The 15,445-nt window shown below is 40.5% G+C and overlaps 1 protein-coding gene across 3 annotated transcripts in view; it reads left to right on the top strand.

The window, feature by feature from the left end:
* The window catches only part of add3b (adducin 3 (gamma) b), a 35,547-nt gene extending 20,312 nt beyond the window's left edge, over nt 1-15,235 (top strand). For all 3 annotated transcript variants that reach the window (XM_029669358.2, XM_029669357.2, XM_029669356.2), the window contains exons 3-15: nt 1,707-1,851; nt 2,747-2,898; nt 3,208-3,288; nt 3,933-4,082; nt 4,613-4,756; nt 5,134-5,232; nt 8,645-8,818; nt 9,969-10,229; nt 10,551-10,667; nt 11,082-11,171; nt 12,469-12,592; nt 12,771-12,863; nt 13,121-15,235. In XM_029669358.2, coding sequence (XP_029525218.2) covers nt 1,707-1,851; nt 2,747-2,898; nt 3,208-3,288; nt 3,933-4,082; nt 4,613-4,756; nt 5,134-5,232; nt 8,645-8,818; nt 9,969-10,229; nt 10,551-10,667; nt 11,082-11,171; nt 12,469-12,592; nt 12,771-12,863; nt 13,121-13,350 — 1,860 coding nt within the window. In that variant the 3' untranslated portion in view covers nt 13,351-15,235. The remainder of the gene's footprint in view (nt 1-1,706; nt 1,852-2,746; nt 2,899-3,207; nt 3,289-3,932; nt 4,083-4,612; nt 4,757-5,133; nt 5,233-8,644; nt 8,819-9,968; nt 10,230-10,550; nt 10,668-11,081; nt 11,172-12,468; nt 12,593-12,770; nt 12,864-13,120) is intronic.
* The last annotated feature ends 210 nt before the right edge of the window (nt 15,236-15,445 follow it).

Genomic DNA, 15,445 nt, shown 5'->3' with positions numbered 1-15,445 from the left:
ACTTCCTGCTTTGCTCGTATGGGTACACTCGCAAAGTCCACCCATAATGCCATCAATGACTTGAATGGGGACGCCCATCTATTCAATCTATTTCTATGTTTGGAACTTTTTCTTATTGGTCTACTAATTTACCACCTGGTGATGTCACCAGGCAGGCCAAAATGCCATCCCAACAAAACATGCTGAAATTTCAGGTGTTTTTATTTCAAACAGCTCTTACACTAAAAGGGCATTATCATCCTTTTTACAATTTTACAGTATTATTTCAACATCATAGTGTGGATATATATGTATAACACAATCATGTTGTTGACTGCACTGGGCCTTTAATTAAATCAAATGGAGAGAACAACATATAGGCATGAACAGAAGAAGTATTAGCATCCACTGTATGTATTCCTATTTGACTCAAACCCTTGAGTATAAGCAGAAAATGTTGCCTACATGCGCTGATGATAAATGCATCATATATGCCATTGTGAATCAGAGGGGCAGATAATCAAGCAGTAAAATGTGGTTAGAGAGGCTGCTAGGAGGTGCAACAAACACATGCCTGTAAAAAAAAAAAAAATGAGATGAGCCCACGCTCATCTGTGATTGCATAACAGACCCCAACAAGTGGAACTTAGCTCATCACCATGGGAACCGCTCTGAGATGGTGTGGAATGCTGGCGTTGCACCAGAGGCTTGCAGAATAATCGTCTTTTTTGGAAAGGATACCCAAGATTCACAACAATACTGTGAGCATAAATTAATAGGCTGACTTACTGGGAGGGCTACCTCCCAGTCACCTCTATTCACATGGACATAAAGAGGGGTTTAGAAACCTCTAATGTGATTTGTGTAAACTTGTAATAAGGAGGGCCTCGTTAGGCCTGAGAGGACACTGTGCACCCTGTCCTAATGCGAACGGCTGAATAGACATGGAATTGGAACAGGGACAAGGTGAAAAGTATTGCGTAAATACACAGACCATACCAGCAGTTGAATAATATATTTCTATATCAAATTTAGCCTAACAGGGTGGAAATGTATGAGTGGGACATACAGACTAACAACATGAAACATGGACAAATAGATAAAACTGAGTGTTTATGTTTATTTAGCTTTGCACCATAGTTTCCCACCAAATAAATTATAACACTTCCTGAATGTGGGGTCATTGTAGTAAGAGGTTGTTTTCTTAAACGGAGAAGTACAACAAACTAACAGGGTGGAAAGTGGTATCGGGGACATAGAAAATCTTAAATAAAAGTATTGTAATACAATAATCGTGAGAAAAAAAAAGTTATTGATGAAAGAGACTTTAACTAGGACTATAAAATAATGAAGAAAGATGTGATTTATTTAATGCCTTATTTCTTGTGGAAGTTGATAAATAACACCTGTGGACAGCAAAAACTCATCCATGGACAAAAAGTGTTTAAAATGCATAAATTTTCCTTTCAGGATCCATATTTTGGTGTTTTTAAGGTAAAGGGCACCTGACCTTTATATTTAAATCCACATTTTACACTAAATAAGAAATCATATTTCCTAGGGACAGAAAAGGCACTGCAGAGTAAGAATGACCCAGCTAAAATCCTTTCCTCATTTTCTTTGTGACCTGTGACCACTATCCTGGAGTTGTAAGCATTGATCATCGGTCAGTGGTACTATTTTCACTGAGTTCTGGATTCCAAGGTGTGTCATTGTTTGGTTTCCAGGTGTTTAAGGATGAACTGGAAGGACTGATCCAGGATCAGATGACGAAGGGCAATAATCCAACAGGGCTGCTGGCTCTGAGGCAGATGGCTGATCTGATCATGGCCAGTTCTATGGGAGGGCCAGGCTCCTTCACATCTCCTCTCAGTAAGTAGCTGTGTGCGTGTGGGTCTGCGCATTCTGCATAGTCTTTCAGTGACGCATCCTGATTCTCTCTGCATTGCCAATGTTTTGGGGCATGGAATTCACAAAAACGTGTGACATTGAGAGCCCTAATGCAGCAAAATTCTGCTCAATTACATGTTAACCACATTCCGAATGTTTCTAAGTGAACCAAATGTTCCCGACTTTGTAATGAATTACAGCTGTCTGGAGCGTAAATGATGTTGCCCTCCGTCTTTCAATGGAGGTCACTATGAACCCTAGGGCTAAAAAGTTCCATTTTAAAAACACTAGGAATGTTTACTGTGACTGTTAGGAAATATAAATTAACTGTCGTCTCATATGGCTTTGAGGTAATGGAGGCAGAACTGTCAACAGTCCCTCTTAAAGTACTTGTAAAAGAATAGGGTTCCGGTTTGTCCAATGCCCTTATACAGTAGGAAAAATATGTACTATTCAGAGCTCTTATGAGGAGTACTGAGAACAGCTTCTTTTATGATCCAAAAGTTAACCATGGGATGCTGAGATGTAGTGAGACATTTATTTATAGCAATCATTTCAACTAAATGTTGTAAGAGAGGCGGGACCATTTAGAACTGCTCAAGTTAAACAAGTCAGCATAGGTGGTGCTTGTAAGCTCAAACCAAAGAGAAAGCAAATGACATTGACCGTGTCATAATGCAACTTCAACATGAAGAATGTTCTTGTTTCATGAACATTCATGAATGTTATATTTCTGAAGTAGTATGAATGGTTAACACACCAGCTTGTTTAGACATACAAAGAAAGCTGTCATTTGTGGTGGTTGTCACAAAGGCTGTGGGATGTTAGTCACTGTGCTCTTGTCACAGTTCACTATGAATGCATGTGTTTTCTCCAGACCTAGGGATGGTCACCCCGGTCAATGACCTCTATGGGGTAGAGTCTGCATCCTTTACTAAAGGGGAGAAACAGTGTCGCTGTAAGCTAGCCAGTGTCTACAGACTGGTGGACCTCTTCAGCTGGGCCCATTTCACCAGCTCATACATTACTGTGAGTATTACCCTCATTAAAAACCTTATTAGACCTCTTTACTTACATGTAACACAAACGTAATGTAGCATTATAAGCACAGTAGGAATTGTGATTACTGTAGGCATGTCAAAACGACACATACAGTCCTCAGTCACCCAATACACATTTTATTTTAGCAATTTTCAAGCATTGTTGAAGTACAAATAAATAGTCTAGCCATTTTTATCTTGAGAATAGCCTACATCCAGTTTACTGTATGTAACCGGTGCAATGTTGTTCTTGGAAATGCCTTTTGACGTTTTGCTTTTTGACCTTTTCCTTGTACAGGTCCGGGTTAGCAAAGAACAAGACCATGTTCTTATCATCCCACAAGGGCTCTCTTTCACTGAAGTGACGGCTGGCAGTCTGGTAGGTATAATGGTGCATGCATTTTCATATTCCAGATTTCTTAGAACTACCATAGAAAATAACAGCTTGTGCTTTTCTCCAGTGGGTGAACAACACTATCGTTATCAACAGTATCCAGAAAACGCCATTGAGATGTGAATCATGCAGAATATGTGTTCAGACTATCGACATGGCCACATAATCAATAACCAGCCACCCAGACAGCCTCTGGGTATGCTGAGACACGCCTCACTCTACTTCACCAAGGGGTCAAGGAGAAATTACAGTTTTGTTGAATGGATGTTTTTCAGCATGTAGTTGCCAATAGTTACAGTATTGATGGAGCGCTAAGTCCCAATAGAATGATAACTAGATTACTTGTAATCCTCTTACAGTGTCATCATAATAACAACGGAATATAGTTTAATTCCAATAAGAAAAAACAAGAGTGGAATAATGAATCTATTTTAATAGTGCAGCAATATGGTAGCACAGTCTAAAATGTTTTTATTGAACTAGGCAAGTCAGTTAAGAACAATCTTATATTCAATGACGGCCTACAGTGAGTTGGAATAATTCCCAATACAGTTGTGCGGCTTTGTATCCGACTCAGTATCTGGTTGCCATGGTAGCCCTACTGATATTGTGTCCTGGTCTGTTTCCAGGTGAAAGTGAACATGATTGGTGATGTTGTCGACCAGGGATCCACCTACCTGGAGGTGGACCACTTTGGCTTCAGCCCTCACTCTGCTATCTATTCCATGCGCCCTGACATCAGGTGTATCATACACATCCACACCTCTGCCACCGCTGCAGTGAGTACACTCAACTAAAACTCAGTGAGTGGCCATGTCACCTGGCCATGATACTCAATGACTGAGTTAACCAATAAGGCCCGAGGGGGTGTGGTATATGGCCAGTATACCAGGGCTACGGGCTGTTCTTATGCACGCCGCAACAGCCTTTAGCCGTGATATATTGGCCATATATCACAACCCCCAAGGTGCCTTATTGCTATTATAAACTGGTTGCCAAAGTAATTAGAGCAGTAAAAATAAATGTTTTGTCATACCTGTGTTATACGGTCTGATTTTCCACGGCTGTCTGCCAATCAGTATTCAGGGCTCGGACCACTCAGTTTATAATTAAGAGAAACCTCTTGGTTTCATTATTGTTTGTACTGTAAATACACCTAATGTACTAGTACTGTTGCCTTTTGAGGTCGTCTCTTATGGTTCATGAAATATGTCTGATATTTTACCAACCGGAAATCAAATAAAAGGTGCCTTTAGGTAGTTGTTGTTGACATAGCATTGTCACGGTTGCTTTTATCCTGAATTCACAGGTGTCCTCAATGAAATGTGGCATCTTGCCAATTTCCCAAGAGGCTCTGGTTCTGGGCGATGTTGCATACTTCAGTTACCAAGGCTTTTTGGATGATCAAGACGAGAAGGTGGAGTTCCAGAAAGCCCTAGGGCCCACTGCCAAGGTAACTATTGGTTTCCTTAACACCAACAGGTATTGTAGTGTGTGCCATATATAGAAACAGAACACACAGAATTCAATCACCATGGCGATTAGATATGCCTGCCATTTAATCTGTTTTGTTACTGTAGTAATTGGTGTTTTTACACAGGTATAAGTGTTACTGGAAGTTGTTTTCACTTCATTTAAAAAAAAAATGTATTTGTTTTACATTTACATTACCTTTAAGTCATTTAGCAGACGCTCTTATCCAGAGCGACTTACAAATTGGTGCGTTCACCTTATGACATCCAGTGGAACAGCCACTTTGCGTGATTAGGTTTTCACTTATTCATTTCACCTTTTGAACTTGTTGTTATACCGCACTTCATCTTTTTGCAGGTGCTTGTTCTGAGGAACCATGGCCTGGTTGCTCTGGGGGAAACCATAGAGGAGGCTTTCCACTACATTTACCACTCACAGCAGGCTTGTGAAGTCCAGGTAACGCTTTAATTCATCAGCCACACTTGTTCTACCACATCATTGTATAGGTCATGAAATAGTTAGTTCACTGCTATTTCTGTGTTCTTATCATGTAAATTCGATGAGGGTGTGTTGCGATCCAATATACAGAATATATGTGTTATTTTGCTTCACTTAACCTGTGTGGTCTAAACACATCAGTATGTATTAAATTAATAACTACTTTTACACTACATGACCAAAAGTATGTGGACACATTGCTTGTCGAACATCTCATTCCAAAATCATTGGCATTAGTATGGAGTTGGTCCCCCCATTGCTGTTATAACAGCCTCTACTCTTCTGGGAAGGCTTTCCACTAGATGTTGGAACATTGCTGTGGGGACTTGCTTCCATTCAGCCACAAGAGAATTAGTGAGGTCAGGCACTGATGTTGCGTGATTAGGCCTGGCTCGTTGTCGGCCTTCCAATTCATCCCGAAGGTGTTCGATGGGGTTGAGGTCAGGGCTCTGCAGGCCAGTCAAGTTCTTCCACACAGATCTCGACAAACCATTTATGTATGGACCTCACTTTGGGGCATTGCCATGCTGAAACAGGAAAGGGCCTTTCCCAAACTGTTGCCATGAAGTTGGAAGCACAGAATCATCTAGAATGTCATTGTATGCTCTAGCATTAATATTTCCCTTCACTGGAACTATGGGGCCTAGCCTGAACCTTGAAAAACAGCCCAAGGCCATTATTCCTCCTCCTCCAAACTTTACTGTTGGCACTATGCATTCGTGCAGGTAGTGTTCTCCTGGCATCCGCCAAACCCACATTTGTCTGTCGGACTGCCAGATGTTGAAGCGTGATTCATCACTCCAGAGAACGCATTTCCACGGCTCCAGAGTCCAATGGCGGCGAGCTGTACACCACTCGAGGCGACGCTTGGCATTGCGTATGGTGATCTTAGGCTTGTGTGTGGCTGCTCAGCCATGGAAACCTATTTCAAGAAGCTCCCGACGAGCAGTTATTGTGCTTACGTTGCTTCCAGATGCCGTTTCGAATTTAGTGTTTCGGTAGTGAGTGTTGCAACCTAGGATGGACCATTTTTATGTGCTGCGTGCTTCAGTACTCAGTGGTCCCATTCTGTGAGCTTGTGTGGCCTACCACTTTGCGGCTGAGCTGTTGTTGCTCCTAGACATTTCCACTTCACATTAACAGGACATACAGTTGACCAGGGCAGAAGTTTGACGAACTGACTTGAAAAGGTGGCATCCTATGATGGTGCATTGTTGAAAGTCACTGAGCTCTTCAGTAAGGCCATTCTACTGCCAATGTTTGTCTATGGAGATTGCGTGGCTGTGGGCTCGATTTTTATACACGTGTCCGCAACGGCTGTGGCTGAAATATCTGAATCCACTCATTTAAAGGGGTGTCCACATACTGTGTAAATATAGTGTATATTAGGTATGTACCAATATCCAATATTTTCCTTGCCAAAAATCCTGATACCGATATTAAATATTTTAAGCCTTCTAGTTAAGTTGAATAGTTGAAACACACACTGACCAAAAAGTTATTTTGTTGGCATTTACGTATGTCCCCATTACCAGTAAAACATCATCAAAACCTATTTCTTTCACTTACTTGCTGGGCTGTTTCGTTGTTCATTTGTTTAGTCGTTTCATTCTCAACCAGTATTTCATCATACATGTCAAGCAGAGAAGTTTCAGCTGTTTGTCCATGGCCTCTCTTCCTCTGTGCGCACTGTCACCGTGTCCGTTTCCATCTTGTCCAGCTGTGTTTGTAGCATACAAACACGTAAACCCTGTTTCTTGTCTGCATTGAAGTAGCGGTCCTTGTACCTAGCATCGAGCATGGTGGTGACACAGTAAAGAGGCTCAGAGAGAATACCACCGAATCGCTTGTTCCCAGCCTCTAGTAGAATACTTTTGCAAGTTTAACCCCACGATCTGTCTGAAGTTTTGTTGAGCAGGCGTTTCAATGCCATGACAGAGGGTATTACGTCTGCTGCAGACGCAGTTGTCAGTCGTGAAGCTAATAGCAGTGACGCTCATGGATGTGTGTTTCAACAATACTGTGTAACTCCATTAGGGCTACATCTGAAAAATAGCGCCTTCTTGGTAGTGTGTACTGGGGCTCGAGGTGCTCGACCAGTCAGCGAAAGCCAACATCATCCACAACAGAGAAAGATTGATTGTCAAGGGCAATGAATTCCATTATCTTGCCGTTAATGGATTTCGCCTTTGAGTTGTCTCATTGACATTTTCTTACTCTTTCAAATGACTGCTCAACTTGAACTTGTTTAGTTGTTGGAAGTGTGCGCTTAGTTTCTTTCTGCTTTTGTTCTAAGTAGTCGCTGAACTTCAAAATAGATCCACACAGCAGACATTGTGGGCGAGGTTAGGAATGCTGTGTAGCGCTGTATTTTTCGTGGCATCATTACGTCATCTACCTACGTTTATATAGGTTTGCACGTCAGCTTTGACATCGGTTTTGCACATCGCTGTTAAACTAGACATCAGGCCGATGCCGGTGTTGGAATTTTTAGCTGATGTCGGCCGATTCCGATATGCTTACTGATCTATTGTGCATCCCTAGTGTATATATAAATCACTGGGTTATACTTGTAGAATGGTTTCCCTCATGTAAAGAAAAATGGTCCCTGGTTTTTGGAAAGGAATCAAACTTTGTGTTGGTCGTTTTCCAATTGAATGGTGTTATATTCTCTGCGTGAAAGAGACATTTGTGATAAGTCAGACATCTGTTAAAACAAAGCTAAATCAAGGACTCTGTGTCTTTGAAACCACTGTTCTCAAAGAGCAACAGGTGGAGTTTAGTGTTCTAGGACCTGGTTGAGTCTCATTGTAGCTCATAGCTCTATGTGGAGCAGACCGATAGTGTTCTCTTATCATCATATGTTTCTGGGATAGTGTTTCCATTGAGCAGGTCATTCCACATGTGGTCAGTCTCGGATTCCTGTGCTTTACTAGACTCTACTGTCGCCTTGTGACACACGTTTTTACCTCATATTTTCACTATAATAGCTACAGATGTCGGTTCTTAATTTGATTACCCTTTTGCAGGAGAACTTTCTTGCAATTCAGGAATTGTAAAACGTGTAGTGTATTTGAGGCTTAAAAGGCTTTTGAAGTTTGTAATTTGCACCTTGAAATTTGAATAGATTTTTTCCTTACAATTTTTTTTATCAACTCCTACAAAGATGTCCATTAATTATTATCCACATAATAATTAACATTTCAAGTTGCTGCAGGATCATTTTTCCTGCTGTAGCAAACTGGTTCAAATTAAGATCCTATGTCTGTAGTTTTAGACTTTACTCATTATTCACCAGACCTGGTCTTCTCACATGGTCAAGACAAACTCCCGGTCTTAACTATGATGTGTTTTTGATGTGGTCTTTCAGGTCCGTGCTCTGCGGTGCTCTGCAGGAGTGGAGGACCTGGTGCTCCTGGACAGGGAGAGGCTCAAGCCCCTGACCCACGGAGTGGCTGCTGCTGGGGTCACCGTGGACAGCGAGGTCAAATGGAAAGTGGGCGAGGCAGAGTTCGAGTCACTCATGAGGATGCTGGACAACCTGGTAAGTGACCTCACTATTTTATCTGACTTTTCCCACAATGCTTAGCATTTCCATCCTGAGGATGTGTGGGAATACATTGACATCATAATCCCAACCAGATCTCCCATGAATCAAACATGGGAGATCATGAATGCCAGCTGTAGCTCCTTGAACTAATGCATGATTATTGTCCAATATAACCTATTAAAGAGTGCCACACCGTTGGGGGTTTATCAAAGATGAACGTCCAATCTTAGCCTGCGGCTAGCAGACTGTTTGCTAATGCTGGGTCTAGCATCCCCTGTAGATAACTGTGATGTTCAGAAGGCTTCTCCCCTTTAAACACTACTATCTCAACATCACTACTAATGATAAGGGACAGACACAATCTCTGGGCACAGCACACCCTACTCTGAGAAATCCTCTATTGAAACTACTAATGACATGCCACTTCCTGGGTAGGCTACAGCTGTGTTAGCTTGTACAGCCCTGTGTCATCATAGCCCGCCTCCCCCATCATGGATTCCAGATGGCAGGCCATGCTGTGTGGAGTAAAGAGCACAGACCACACAATCCTTCAGAGTCGATTGACTGGAATACTCAACACACTCCCTGGGTTCCGCTCAACATGGTTGAGTTTGGGGTTTGCGGTCCCCCACCCCCCTTTTCTTTGATGTGTTCCACACAACATTTCCCCTGTGTGGCCAGACTTTATCTTATTCCCTTTGAAACCAGGCACTTCTGAAAGCGTCGTTTATATGTACTGTACAAAGTGTTCCAACAATGTAAAGAAGGTCTTCACTGGAGAGGCTGAACATTGGGTGTTCTACGAACTGCTTAAACCACTGGCTTTAGTCATTTTTTATGGAGTGTAATGTTTCACGTGGTTAAAGATGGAAATGATCTTACACACTTTGTGATGGGAAACTGCAGGACCAATGTCCGAAAACGTGTCTTTGGGAGATTGATTTTATATGCTGCCAAGGTGCAAATCACTTAACAGTACCTTGTGGTACTGAGCGTAATTATGTCGCGGAAACCTTTTCCTTGGAAATCACATTTCCTAATTAATATTCATGTATAAAGGCTTTATGGTTGATGGATAACCGGCGGCAGTTTTCATGGAGTCCATTTTGACAAGTGGACTGAAACAATGTCTCTGTGTTTCTAGGGTTACCGGACAGGCTACGCATACCACCACCCCATAGTGAGGGAAAAGATTCGGACCAAAAACGACGTGGAGATTCCTGCCACAGTCTACACTGTCCCATTGGTGGACAGTCAACTGGGTCAGAGAAAACCGTTTAACGTCCTGGTTCAGAAACAGAAGAGGGAGAGGACCCGCTGGCTCAACTCTCCCAACAGCTACCTGAAGGTCAATGTGCCTGAAAGTTCACCCAGTGGAGAGTGCAGCCCCAGGACCAAGACCATGGTGAGCTGCTATACACCATTGTTCTTCAATCTACCTTGTGTACCGGTAGACTTGCAGTAATATCTATATTGCTTCAACCTGACAGTCTGTGTTCCTATGGCAGAGCTAAAATATTTGCTCAAATATGAGGCTTTTCTGTAGGTTGCCAGAGCAGTTTTAAATGTGTGGATTAGCCTGCCCTCTTGTGGAATCTTGTAACTGTATGTATGAAACACCAACATCTTTCTACATAAAATCTTCTTAGCTTACCCAATGCATCAAATGTGTTAATGAGCTCCAGTCTGAAATGTATTTTTATTAAACCAATATCTTTCCTTTTAGTGGATGAAATCTGAAGAGACCAGCAATGGCACTGGCACCCCCATAAAGATTGAGGACCCCAACCAGTTTGTTCCCCTTAACACAAACCCCACTGATGTTCTGGAGAAGAGGAACCTGGTGAGCTAGAACATAGTGTTTTCTAATCATGTTCCTGATTGAAAGTTCGGACATATTGGGCTGGGTTAAATGTTGAGTTCAACAGCTTGACCATACTATTGAACTCTCTTTCCCAAGCAAATTCGTATTGATTGCAGTGACCTATAGGGTGCAACCTGTCTCCCTCTGGCATGACAGCTGGGTGGACCAGAGGATCAATCAGTCATAAAGCCTTTCTGTTCATTTTGATGGAGTCCAAATGTGGTGTCACTGAGTAATTTCAGAACAAAAATAGACAGAATAATAGACACCCGTTAGTCTAGGGACACATTTGGGTGTAGTAGATAGTTCTAATTACCCAGAGAGTTATGCCAATGTCTTGAAAACAGAACTTACAATTATTTTAAATTTGTTATTATTATAAAAACATTTTAGATAAGGCAACAGAACACTGGTGATCACATGACTTCAGGACCAAAGTCCCATCTTCTAGCTGGCATCGTTGTGGACACCATACCAGGACCTGTAAGTACTTGGATCAACTTCACACCACACAACCCTAACATGATAGATGGCGTTCCACAAAATGTTTGCCTTTTGCGTCCCTTTGATATTTTAAGTAGAAATTGGGCACCAATAAAATTAATAAAAAGCCTGTTATATTAAATGAATTGCCCTCTAATATAGACCACATGGAGAATTCAATAAATCAGATGTATATTATGACTAAGGGACTTGCTAAAGTGCCAAAATTAAGCATTTTAACATTTCCATTTTGACATGTCCGTCAACCCTGTGTCACCTCTAGGAAGATTTTAACCCCATCGTTTCGCCAAGTTTTTACTATCATTCTAAAGCCCAAGTTATTTTGTTGCTTTCACAGTCATTTCTGAAGATGATTATTTATTTAATGTGATTCATTTACATCTGTCCCTTATTATAAAGTCAACCCAGTTACCTGAACTCAATTCTCATTTTATAATGGTGAAACTATTCCTTTTTTAAATATATTTTTCAAAAGGAACAAAGAACATCTAATAGTCATATCATAGTGTAAAAGTAGATGAGTTGCTTCTACTATTTTTGGCCATTTTCTGGTGTTTTGTGGTGGAAAACTGAGTGTGTCGAGCACAACACGTCAACCCTGTTATCCATAGGCTAGAAGTTTTTGTTTTGTTGTGAAGCTTGCATGCAATTGCCCATCCCTGTTGCACACAACACGCTTCCATTCCAACTAGTTTTTTTGTCAAGTTGAAAATGTGCTCTTTATGACAGAATGTTACTGCACTGTTGGAGCTAGAAACACAAGCATTTCACTACACCCGCAAAAACATCTGCTAAACATGTGTACGTGACAAATAACATTTGATTTGTCACAAGAGATTTTATGGCTGATTCAAGATTAAATTGTCAACCCTGTTACATTATTTGGCACTGTGTATAGCACTTACTATAGTCCATTTTTTATTTAACCTGTTGAGATGGGGGGGGGGGGGGACTTGTTTTTTATAAAGTTGAACATGTGATCTTCATGAAAGAATGTTAAAATTAGGTGAAATCAACAAAAAAAATTGCAAGTTACACTTCTCAAAAGGCACCTAATTGGTGGAACGGCCCATATGGTAGTGAGTTTCATAGTTGTCATGCTCAGAAGACCTTATATTATGTGTTCAGCGAAGTAGTTGGGTTGGAGATCACAGGTATGTATTGGCCTTACCAATGGTTTTAGGTTAAACTGAATTTGTGGAGCTCATTGGTTACTAAGCAGTAAGTCTAGCAGTTAAAAGTTTAACCCCATTTGTATGTACCTCTCTCCCCTCAGGCCTTTATCATTGAGGATGAGGAGCAGACACGCTCTCTTCCTCCCAACCCCTTCAGTGAGCTGACAGAGAAAATGCTAGAAGAGTATAAGAGTGTTTTGGAGCAAAGGCAGCTGGGTCAGGATGGTATGATTCTCCCCTATCTCATTACAAATATCAACTCTGTCATGATGAAGATAATTTTATTCCCACCTCTGTTATCTACAGTAGTGATGACTAGGGCCCAATGTTTTACCTGGCCAGGTCACATGGTCAGGATAAAACTCCAGGCCCTATTGATAACCCTTGAACTTTGAACTTGCAGATGCTGATGATGTCACAGATGCAGATGAGATGACAACTTTTGACGAGTCCACCATCTCGCTGTCCCTGTCTCCACTCATGTCTCCAGTCAAAGGTATAGGATATTTCATTAGAAAGGAACAAGACCATTGTGTGAAATAAAGTTTCAGTGAGATGCTTAATTCCTAAATCAGGGCATTCCTTCTCTTTAACGTTGAATTGGTTCTAATACATATAGTTTTGGAAAGGTTGCACTACAGGCAAAATTGTCATCTTCATACTTCCTGTAAAGGAGTATTCTTTAAAAAAAAGTGTATTAAGTGCTTCGTTCACCAACCCTTCCTCGCTGACTTGGTTTCTTCCTGTTAACAGAGATCATACCCAATGGGAAAGACTATATGGAAGAACTGGAGGAGAAACTGAACATCAAGGTATCCAAGATCAGCGTCAGCACCACAGAAACGGTTGAAATCTCCATAACAGAGAAATCAGGGGGAGACAAGACCCCTGAGAGCCAAACCAAGTCCCCAAAGAAGAAGAAAAAGTTTCGCACTCCCTCCTTCCTAAAAATGAATAAGAAGAAGGAGAAGGCTGAGGCCTAGATGGAGAGAACCTGAAGAAAGCCAGGTCAGCTTGTTTGGTATGAGATGAGATCATAGGATGAGGTGTGTTCCTTAGAGAGGGAATGTATGAGTCACTAAGATCTTAATAGATCTCCAGCTTTTGGGAGGGAGCAACTGTGACAATAAGCCTGTTATTACAATCTTCTTATTACTCAATTACTTCCTCTGAGGACGCCACACATGAATAGTAGGCATGGTGATGAACGTGTAGTGTATCAGCTTTATTGTTCTCAGTATGTACAATAGCCAATTCGCCATTGTGTAATCAAAACACATAGTATATAGCTACAGAAACTCATTCTTTAAAATCTTTAAAATAAAAAAAACTCACTGAAATACCACATTTAGCCTGCTATATATTTGTGTTCAGGTCCTTTTTCCAGTCGGCTCATCCTTGAATGTACAGTAGCCCATAGTTGAAGGTAAGACATGTAAATGTCATGAGGCAGTGTCAAGTGAGTGTTGTATCCTGGTCCCTGAATGTATTGAATGTATAAGAAGTGTGGTTGGTTTGTATCTGGACCTAGACATAATAATGCTGTTTTAGTAGATTTTTATGAGTAGGATAAAGTATGGGTTGTAGTTGTGTTTCTGATTATTCGGTTAAGATTTTGATATACACTACAGTACATATTTGTGTTATTAATAATCCATTTGTTATACATAATACTTTTAACAATGCAAGACAGAGAAGGCAGTTTTAGCCAGGCAGAAACTTTTCAACTTTTATTTATGCCAGTGATATTATTTGAGTGGTTGCTGCTTATTCGTTATTGTGATTAAATGGACTGATAGTATGATGATTAATACAATCTCCATGAGCTCAATATTGCTGAATCCGTTTTACCACATTCACCGATATGTGCACATGGATATCATATGACTGAACGCGAAATTACAAGTGTAATGATATGAGATAGCTAGGCCTATATAAGGCTATGGAAATGTTATATGTATGTGCTGTGTATGTGAAAGATTAGTTGAGACAGTATCTTGATAGATCATTTGAAAGTTGATTAGGCCATACAAATTTAATAAAATGTTTAACGGATGCCCCTCAACATATATATATATATTTTTTGAGAAATCTGATATTGTTGGAAGAAATGCAAGATTATAGCAAAAAAACAATGTTGTGAGGCTTCCAGTAGAGATATACAACTTCCTCTCTGATTATGGCTGAATTGTACCTCTTTTTGTCTCCCCAAGAGGCTAAAATCTCTTGATTAGGTCACCAGGTGTTAAACTAAGGTCACTATAGTATTTTAACAAGAGTGAGTCTACTTTTCACAAATATTTAAATAAATGTGTGTGGCCTTAATAGCAATATGTTATAAAAAAGCTATTCTCTGGACCGGAGTTAAACCTAAAGACAAAGTAAAACATCCAGAGATGGTATAAATTGAGGATTGGATTTATCCCAGTAACCAATGTGAATGATTTGCTTCGATCCAAAAGGAGAAACCTGGTTTTCCTTTGTAAATACTGTGTTTTGTGAAGCTGTTTTTAAATGCAATACTGAAATGAAGGTTGATCAATTTGCAACGGTCTGACATTTGATTTAGTATGTTTTGATGCTTGTCAGTTTATGGTCTGTTGAAGTATTACAAGTTTAGATGCATAAACCCTGTATATCGTGTTCACTTTCCCAGTTTGTAACCTGCATTACTAATGCTTATATTGTCCTTGTTCCTTTGTTTGAATTGCTTTTGTATGGACTGAGCTTTTGTAATATAACTTTTGCTCTGTATAGCAGCTTCATAGAATTTCATTACATTCTTTAGGAAATGACATTTCACAACATATAATATAAACAGTGTGTGTTTACGTGATTGTTTTATTAAACCATGGTCCATTGTTTATATATTTTTGCATTTTCATGTCATTAAATCATGCCATAAACATTGCCATACACTGAGTGTAGAAAACATTACATCTTTCCATGACAGACTGACCAGGTGAAAGCTATGATCCCTTATTGATGTCACTTGTTAAATCCACTTCAATCAGTGTAGATGAAGGAGAAGAGATGGGTTAAAGAAAGATTTTTAAGCCTTGAGACAATTGACACATG

The sequence above is a fragment of the Oncorhynchus nerka genome, linkage group LG10 (assembly GCF_034236695.1).
Source record: "Oncorhynchus nerka isolate Pitt River linkage group LG10, Oner_Uvic_2.0, whole genome shotgun sequence".
Taxonomy (NCBI): domain Eukaryota; kingdom Metazoa; phylum Chordata; class Actinopteri; order Salmoniformes; family Salmonidae; genus Oncorhynchus; species Oncorhynchus nerka.
The sequence above is the reverse complement of the archived record's forward strand: the minus strand, read 5'-3'. Positions and strand labels throughout refer to the sequence as shown.